Raw genomic sequence first — 9106 nt, 5'->3', positions numbered from 1 at the left:
CTGCTGTGCAGGATTTGCTTTCCAAGGGGAATTAGCTCCCTGTGCTGCGGCAGCACGTCCCAAATGCGGTTGCAGAGCTCGGATCTGTCACCCACTGCCTGGGGTGAGCTTGGGAAGCGAGAGTTCCTGCGAGGATGGATGAGTGGAAGGTGCTGCTGGTGCTCAGTGACTCCTCTCGCACTGAGGGCACGGGCAGAGGCAGGAAAGATCACCACCACTTCTGCACACGGCACAAATCCACCCGGGGCAGGTCTGCTGGAGTTCTGCCCGTCCCCAGGCAGTGTGTGCATGCCCTGGACACTGGGACCAGCTGCCCTGGGAGAGCTCTGGAGCGTGCTGTGCCCCAGGGGAGGGACCAGCTGCTCTTGGCTCGGTCCAGCCTGGCCATCAGAGCCTGCTGCGTGCAGCCACGGGGCCCCGGGCACCTGCCCTGTGCCAAAGCAGAGCCTCACACTGGGTGCAGCAGCTGGGACCCCAGGAGGGAAGAGCTGGGGATTTCAGCAAGGAAAATTCCCAAACCAGAAAGCCCTGTGGCAATAAACACCGAGTTTTCGCTGAAGCTTATGAATAAAAGAGAATATTCCTAGCACGGGGAGCGTGTGCAAAGCGGAGCCACTTGCGAATTACTTCTGCTGCTGGGAGGTTTGGATCCGGTAAACTCGGTGTTGAGGTTGTCTTGAAGGTACAGCAGCCCAAAAGTGTGTCCCCATCTCCAAACGCACCACAAATTCACTCTTCTGCCCCAAACAAATGTTTAACCGGATGCTGAAGGTCAATATTTGCCTGCCAAATTCCCAAACAGGGGGTGGTGCCGAAGGTCAGGTCGCTGCTGGGAGGGGAGGCTGGACAAGAGCTGTGTGTGCCCCATGCAGAGCTGCTGGACAGGCTGAAGCAGGTGCCAGCTCCAACGTGGACAGGAACGACCTCAGGTACGGGACAAATCCAAGGATTTGGTAGAAAAGAACGCTCCTCTGGGAGAGAGGGGTGAATTTGGCAGAGGGTTAAAGGATGGGCACCACCAGGGGAGGAAAAGGGGTATTTGGGGTTGTATGTGACTGCAGGATTTGGAGTGAAGGAAGGGGAGGAGAGAAACCTCAAGTTATCTTCTGCCAGTGGGATCCCAGCCCGGCGGCTCTGGGTGAAGTTAAGGACTGCTTGGAGAGTGGAAAGCAGCCCCAGGAATTAAATGTGCACGCCGTGCAGGGGGCTGGGTTTTGGCGTGGAGGTTTTATGAGGAGGAGAAGGTATTTTATTTTTGTCTGAAAGGGAAAAGCGGCCGGGTGAAGCGCTGGCCAGGGAATGGGTGGGGTTTTGTCCGTGACCCTGGAAGCCCCCGCTCCCTGTGTCCCGCACTGGAACTGGAGCACGGAGGTGCGAGAGGCGGGGTTTGCCAGCAAAGGGGGAAGATGAGTGCTGGGAAGGGGAGGACTCCCCCTCCCAGGACATAATGCTGGGAAACTGCTCTGGTGTTGCACTCCCCACCTGCAAATCCTCTCCCAGGCAGCACCTGCAGGTCAGTAGCCCTTCTCCCAAGAGCCCGGGGCACAGCTGAGGATGCTGTGCCTGTATCTCGGTGGTTTCCATGGGAAAGGAGCAGAAAGGCTCTTGTCTCCTTCCAGAGGCGCAGTGTGTGCAGCACTGATTAGGGAAATACCATTTGCAGCCCAGAGAAACCAGGGCAGCAGGGTCAGACGGGCAGGATCCAAGCGGAGCCTGGCTGTGGCTGCAGCTCCGCTGCGGGCCCCTGCTCCTCTCTGATTTCCCAGCCTTGGCACCGGACCCAGGACCCTGTGTTGTTTCTTTGCAGCATTGTTCATCTCCCTGTTGCTTTCCACGAGCTCCTGTGCCAACCTGTTTGGCCAGGTTGATAATTTTCTCCCCGTAGACCCGAACAGGCTGAGCTTGCAGCTGGAAATAACTCCCCTCTCGGCGGGTCCTTCTGTTCCAGGAAAATGGGGTTCCTCTGGGGGCTGCTCTGCCTGGCTGCTCTGCACAGCCTCCCAAGGGTAAGTTGCTATTCCAGCAAAGAGCAAGGGAAGTGTGGTGGCTCCCTGAGCCAGACCATGAGGCAAATACCACCCAGAGAAGCTCTGGAAGGCAGATAGGTGGAGGACCCTGCTGGGGGAGGGCTCACCAGCAAGAATTCTAATTTTTTACCCTGCTAAAATAGTTGTGGGTGTTCTTATTATTCATATTTCTGTGGAAACTTTTCTTTTGGAACTTGACCTCAACTGTATTTAGTGACCGTGACCTCCAGGAGTTAACAGGAGGTTTTTGAAAGGCAGATTTTTCCTCCCCCCACCTCTTTTAAATCTGGATCCCTGTCAGAACTGAGATTGCAAAACCCCACTGCTCACTCTCAAAAGGATCCATTATTTTGTGCCAGACTGGCCTGACCCCTCTCTAAACAAACCCAGTGTTTGCAGCTGCTCCTCACTTCCACCTCCCCATGCCAGACCCCACCGCCCCTGGGTCTGCATCCCACATCCCAAAATCCTGCCCGTGCCATTGCCCTGCGGGGACTGCTGCAGCCAGGACTGCAGTGGGAGCAGGGAAAACAAACTCTGCAAGTTCAGAGGGACCTGACTTTGTTTCTTTGTTGATTTTTCCCCCACAGCTGGCACAGGCCATTGACCAGCAGCGTCTCTTCCTGGACAAAGATGGGAAGCTGAGGGTAAGCTCTGACAGGTTCCACCCAAGGGGGCTGAAGTCCTGCTGTGGGATCTGCAGTTTTTCCTCAGAAAAGATGAGCCCAGTGCCATGAGAAAGTCGATCTTTCTGCAGGCTTTGCTCCCAGCTGCTGCCAGTGCTGTGCTCCTTCAAGTTGGAAGCTCCACCCTAAATGAGTGGGCAGAGTATGGAGCTAACATCGGTGCTGGTGTGTTCAGGGGCTGGCAGGTGGATGATTTAATTTCTGATTGAAAAGGAAAGGTGAGGGAAACCACCAGCTGTGAGGATGACAGGAAGAAAGATCTGTAGCTGATCCAACCCCCTGAGCCTGGGATGTTTCAGAGCGTGCAGATGTGAGGAGGGGTGGCAGTGCTAAAGGCTAAGGCTTGGAAGAGTGGAAAATGAGGACATTTAGAGAGGAGGGTGGAATAGAACACACAGGTCAAGAAAACACAGATGCCTGGAGGAGGAATTGAGCCAAACTGGATCAGGGCTGTAACAGCAGCAGAAGGGGCTGAGCAGTGTGAGGCAGGTGGGCACTGCTAAAATGTGCGAGGGGAGGAGATGAAATCAAGGCTGAGGGCGATGGATCTGTAAATGCTGAAGGCACAGGACGTGTGCTGAGCTGGGGGTGGCTCTTGTCCTCAAGCTTTCCTGAGAGCAAGGGGAGGAGGAACCACTGCCAGACCCTCACTGGGTCCATTTTCACATTTCTCTTTTCCAAAGCCATTCCCTCAAATCGTTATCCTCAGGGTTAAAGGGAAACTGAAGCAAAACCTCCACCAGAGCAGAGAAGTCCATCTCTGTCCAGTTTTCTCAGCCCATTTGGATGTGCAGTGAAAGCCCAGGAGGGTGGGTGTCACTGTGCTCTTGCTTTCCCAGTGCTATCCTTGTTTCTCGCCAGGATGTGGAAAGTGCTGGAATTGTTCAGTCGGATTTGCTGGGAGCCATCCCAGCGAAAGGGATGGCCAAGCTGCCAAAAGGAGAGCTGGTAGAATTTACTTATGACACCTCCCAGGAGAGTGATGGAGCCATGTCAGCGTTCACCACCACCCTGCCAGACACGAGGGACGATTGGAGCTCAGCAGATGAAGCCGTGGCTGGGGGTTGTCGTGGGAAGAAATCACCTGGGGAAAATGCCTCTTCTGAAGAGGAGGGAGAGGCTGGAGATGAAAGCTGTGAGATGACTTGGAAGAAGAGCCAGAGGCTGGCAGATGGCTTGATGAGATTCAGCATCGACCTCCTGAGAGAGGCGCAGCTGGAGTCCGACAGAACCAACGTGATCCTGTCCCCGCTCAGCATTGCCCTCGCCTTGTCTCACCTGGCACTGGGTAATTTTAGTGGAAAACCACCACTCCCTGCCCTTCCCCGCTTCCCCTCCCAGAGGCACGAGCAACCAGTGTGCAAGATGCAAATGAAATACAGTCCCTTCCACTTACCCTTGCTCCTGCAGCTTTAATTAGCGTGATTACAATTGAAACTGCCCTCTGAGGCTCCGACTCTCAGATTTCTCCAGCCTCTTTGGTGAGGCACAGCATGTTTCTAACAAGGGGCAGCCAGAGTAACAGCCCTGCTCTCCACTCCGTGGGCATGAGGCCTAACAGGAATTTGATTTTTAGGGGCAGCAAATCAGACAGAGAAGCATTTGCTGGAGGTGATGCACCTGGAGTCGGTGCCCTGCCTGCACCACATGCTGGGCACCCTTCGCAGGAGGCTCACAGAGTCCACCCTCAGCCTTGGGTCACGTCTGTACCTGCAGAAAGGTGAGAGCTGGCCCAGGGAGGGCTGGACTGGTGTGGGATAAACCTCCCAGTCACAGAGAGTGATGGAAGCACACTGGAGAAATCAAATTCCCCTGTTTCCTCCTCTCGGGGAGCGTCATATCACGCCGTGCAAACCTTTTCCATCATCGCTCCTCTTTGCCAGGGTTTGAGGTGAAGGAGAAGTTCCTGGAGGATTCAGAGAAATTCTACGGAGCAAAGCCCAAGACCCTTTCTGGGATCAGCCAGGACGACCTCGTGGCCATAAACAACTGGGTAAAGGAAGCCACTCACGGGCAAATTCCCTCCTTCCTCCAGCAGCTCCCTGAAAACACAGTGATGCTCCTGCTCAACGCCGTCTATTTCCACGGTGAGCTCCACGGGGCCTTCCTCATTTTCTTTCAAGAGGAAATTGTTAGAACTCCAGTTTTCTGCAAGCCCTGTAGCTGAACAGCGTCTCCTCTCCTTGCTTCCTGCTAGGCAATCTGCTTGTTCCTGTGCATCTGCTGTTCCTCTTGCTTAGATTTCTGTACAGTAATGATTCCCAACTGCTTCACATGGGCTAAAAATGGTACTTGACAGCAGAGCCAGGACACAGCAGTATCTTTGGGACCTGCAGTATCTTTGCCTCCTGGTTCAGGATCCCAGGCAGTGGCACATCCCTGCTCATCTACTCTGATCTTAAAGGTCCTTTCTAACCTAACTGATGAACCAGGCCGTTTGCAGCTCCCTGCACACCCACCACAGAGCTCAGAGGCAGCTTCTGTGGATTCCTCTCTGACTGCAGCACAGTGGTCGGCCACATCTTCCTTTTTTAATTCCCTGAGGGCCGTGCACAGACCAAAACTCTTCCAGTGTAAATCTACAAAGGTTTTACCTTGGTCTTGGAGCAGTGTTTTCCCCTCTGCAGCACAGAGGCAATACTCCCCGCTTTTCAAAGCACAAACATGGTTTCTTTTATCTCCATAGCCTTCAGTAGTCTCCCACGCTGAGGCATGAGGATTAATCCGTCTTCTTTTTGTTATTCCATAGTCTCTCTCTGGATGATAAGGGTTTCCTGCTCTTAGGGCTCTTCCAGCCTTGGTACTGACTTCTCTTCGCTGTATTTTCACTTCCCTGATCACCATTGGCCTTGTTAGAGAACTCAAGATGGGAGGAGTGTCAGCTCAGCAGTTTCTGGTTTTCTACCCAAATTTGACTTCATCACTTTCAAAACTTTTATTTTTACAGGGTTTTGGAGGAATAAGTTTAATGCAAGCTTCACCGGGCCAGATGTATTCTACCTTGACAATGAGCTTGTGGTCCCAGTTGAGATGATGAAAGCCCACCAGTACCCCCTGAGCTGGTTTACACTGGAGTCCCAGGATATTCAGGTAGGGATCTCCCAGGAGCACTGCAAATTTTCATTGGAATTTCCCCTTGCTGTGGTATTTTACTAACTGCAAGCATTCTCTCCAAAAAAACAAATGTTTTTTTAAATAGGCATAGCCCACAAAAATTTAATAATCTTTCTTTGTCCTTGCTTCCAGCAAGAATGTTGAATCTTCACTTTTAATCTCTAGGAAAAAAACCACAAAGAGATATTCCGACTAACTGGGGATTAATAGAGTTTCAAAGGCCTGAGTTAAAGATAAAGGAGGAAATATGGAAAGGAATTCCCTCAGACAATGTGCCCTTGGAGTTTTTCAGAATCCAGAATGGGGCAAGCTTGTGCATGTGGGCTTTCACTCTGCCATGTGCTCAGTCTTTACCAGCCAGTGGCTAATACTAAAATCTAAAGCTGTTATTCCAACAAATTCTCCTCTGGGGAAATCACATCCCTCCTTCTCACCAGGCTGTTCTCATCCGAGAGCAAGAGTGGCCCTGTAGACCAACTAGAAAAAGACTAAATGAAAAGCATCACTTTCTGGACTTCCTTTTCTCTAAATCCTTCTCTGGTTGGTTTTATTTCCAGGTGGCCAAGTTTCCCTTTAAGAGTAACATGAGTTTTGTGGTCATCGTTCCAAACCAGAACACCCAGAACACCTCTCACGTGCTGGAGAACTTCCCTTACAAAGAACTGTGCAGGCTTTTCCCCAGAGAGGTGCCCACCACAGTGAAGATCCCCAAAATAAAGCTGGACTACCAGCTGGAACTCAACCAGGTTCTCAGCCAAATGGGTAAGGCCTCTAGCAGGGTTTGCAGAGAACAAGAGGAGCTGATCAGTCTGTTCTCTGACACCAAAAGCTGCCACCCTTGTTTCTAAAGCTGTGCCTCACAGCTTGCTCCAGAACTCCAAACTCTCCCAGCTCTTCTTCCTCTCCTCCTCCTTACTCCTTGCTTGCCTGGCACCAAATGTTTTGCTCCAACAAGATGATACTACAGAGAAGGCAGCGTTCACAGCTTCTCACAGTTTTTACGAGTTCTTCCCATTGTAGCCAAGACCAGCTTCCCCCGTGCATCCATCTCCCTCTCTTACTTTGTCATTTAATTCAGTGTCCAGGACTGAATTGCCGGCAGAGAAAATGCAGATCCCAAAACCTGGAGCTGAAATAAAACACCAGGTGCTGCCTTTCCAGATGAGAATAATTTAAGGGTTCACTTTGTTTTGCAAAGAATTGCTTAAAAAAATAATCTCTGCAGAAGTATTTTCAGCCTAGCTAGAAAGAGCCTTCAGACTTGCTGATGCTTTTTAAGGGTGACTTCAAGTTCTTACACTACAGTTCTTAAAGAGGTGGAGTTTTTGTCTCTCTTGCCTGTCAGTTCTCCAGCCCTCCATGGTGGGCAGCACACGGAGCAGCAGAGCAGGGAATTGCTTTCTTCAGACAGCTTTGAGAAACTCATGGCACCAACTTGGTCTGATTTCTCTGCAGGCCTCCAGGAGCTGTTCACGAGCCCAAATCTCCAGAAGATCACAGAGGAGCCTCTCTTTGTGTCCAGTGTACAGCACCAGGCCACCCTGGAGCTTAAAGAAGATGGGGTGGAAGCATCTGCTGCCACCAGTGTCATGCTGTCACGCTCAGTCTCTGCCTTCAGCCTCGACAGACCCTTTGTCTTCATCATCTTTGAGGATGAAACGGGGATCCCACTTTTCATTGGCAGTGTCCAGAACCCCAGCCCAGACGCTGCTCCCCAGATCCGAGAGCCACGGGACTCACGTGAAGCCACAGACGCCAACGAGCACCGTGTGCCCAAGTAACTGAGGGCAGAGCCCGAGCGTTCTGGGACTCCTGCCCAAGCCTCTGGACCAGCTGAGAGAGGCCTCCTGCCCCTCTGAGGCCACAGGGGGCAATTCCTTGCTGTTTTCCTTTACAGATCCCTAGAAACCAGTCCTGGGATAGCCCATTCCAACCCTGACCAGCTTCTCCAGGCTGAGGCTCCCCTCTGCTGAACCTGAAAAGCTTGTTGTGCTTGGATTTCCCTTCCAGAGCTCTTGGTCATGGAGACTTTCTTGTCCCCAGACTGTTATTAGAGTCTTCATTAAGATCTTATTAGAGTCCCCTGTAGCCTGGAATCATCATTAGCATCTGGCAGCTTGGACATCAGCCAGGGATGTACTAATGTGGCGCTTCCTTCCGCAGTTCCTGGGAACACGAATCCCTCCGTGTTCCTCTGAAAACCATCTGTGCCCACCTAGACAGCGACCTCCAGAGCAACTGGACCAGAAACCAGTTGTCTTCTCTAGGATGAGTCACAGCCACTTCCAGGCACGGGTTCTTTTTTTTTTCCCCAAAGATTCCCTTTTCCCACTCCTTGGCTATTTGGATCTGATGTAGGAGGCTCTGCAGTAGGAAACCCCTCCCTTTGGATCCTTTTCTCCAGCCCTTCCTCTAGAGGCTGGCTAACGCTAGATTTTTCAAGGCATATTTTATAAAGTTGTTTTTTAGTGATTTTTATGTTGGCAGAATAATAAAGAATAAAGCAGAATATGTTTGCTGATGGTGTTGCATCGAAGGACCCAACAGAGTAAGGAAGAAGGCACAAAAAATTTTAGTAATTGCAAAGTTTGGGAGGAAAAAAAATCTGGGCATGACAGAAGGAAAGAGGAGGGGCTCTGGCAAAGGATCTGCTTTTTGCTACACCTTGTCACAGGGAACAACAGGGGCTGTGAGGTGAAATGAAAAATCTGTAAAGGCTCTCCAAGGACCGAGTCCAACAAGTTTTGGGCATGTCCCCTGCCAGGTGTGCAGGGGATGGATGCTCTGGGTCAGAGCATTGTGAGATGGCAGGATTCCCTGAATTAGGGCATGAGCTCAGTGGCACGGGGTCAGGAGGGTGTTTGGCCTGTGAACAGCAATGCAGGGACAAGCAAGGATGTAACAGCCCTTAACCTTTCTCCTGGGTAAAACCTGACAAATGCTGGGATCTGCTCAGAGGGTCAAAGGTGCTGATCTGGCATCTGTTATCTGTGATTTGTTCTTCACTGGGATACTCCTGGCTCCAGAGTCTCCATGCTGTGGATGGCAGGGACAGCTTCCAGGAAAAGGAGGAAAGATTCTGACACCGGTAGCTGAAGGTCGGTGCTTTTGCTTTGGCAAAAGGCAATGTCCTGTGATAGCTTCCCTTTGGTCTGAGATGGGTCCTTGTTCCCATCCAGCTGTGCCCTAAAAGCCCCTGAGGCCCCGGCACAGAGAAGCTGTGACTGCTCCATCCCTGGAAGTGTCCAAGGACAGCTTGGACAGGGCTTGGAGCAACCT

At 51.7% G+C, this 9106-nt stretch overlaps 1 protein-coding gene across 4 annotated transcripts; it reads left to right on the top strand.

Moving 5' to 3' along the window:
- The first annotated feature begins 800 nt into the window (after nt 1–800).
- SERPINF2 (serpin family F member 2) lies at nt 801–8452 on the top strand. 4 transcript variants are annotated; one of them, XM_040082635.2, is made up of 9 exons: nt 801–929; nt 1808–2006; nt 2618–2674; nt 3575–4001; nt 4290–4433; nt 4597–4800; nt 5661–5803; nt 6385–6589; nt 7283–8452. In XM_040082635.2, the coding sequence occupies exons 2-9, from the start codon at nt 1953–1955 to the stop codon at nt 7606–7608; spliced, it is 1560 nt and encodes a 519-aa protein (XP_039938569.1). In that variant the 5' UTR covers nt 801–929; nt 1808–1952; the 3' UTR covers nt 7609–8452. The 4 variants fall into 4 exon arrangements, with proteins under 4 accessions (XP_039938569.1, XP_039938567.2, XP_039938566.2 ...); XM_040082633.2 differs by having other exon boundaries at nt 810–929; nt 1949–2006; XM_040082632.2 differs by having other exon boundaries at nt 848–929; nt 1886–2006.
- Nucleotides 8453–9106: the final 654 nt, after the last annotated feature.

Source organism: Hirundo rustica, chromosome 19, assembly GCF_015227805.2.
Source record: "Hirundo rustica isolate bHirRus1 chromosome 19, bHirRus1.pri.v3, whole genome shotgun sequence".
NCBI lineage: Eukaryota > Metazoa > Chordata > Aves > Passeriformes > Hirundinidae > Hirundo > Hirundo rustica.
Note: the sequence above shows the minus strand (reverse complement) of the source record. Positions and strands in the feature narration are given on the sequence as shown.

Coding starts and splice junctions, on each gene's coding strand:
- SERPINF2 (XM_040082635.2), top strand. CDS start 1,953: ATGGGGTTCCTCTGGGGGCTGCTCTGCCTGGCTGCTCTGCACAGCCTC. Junction 4,002..4,289: donor CTTGTCTCACCTGGCACTGG/GTAATTTTAGTG, acceptor TTTGATTTTTAG/GGGCAGCAAATCAGACAGAG. Junction 4,801..5,660: donor CAACGCCGTCTATTTCCACG/GTGAGCTCCACG, acceptor TTATTTTTACAG/GGTTTTGGAGGAATAAGTTT.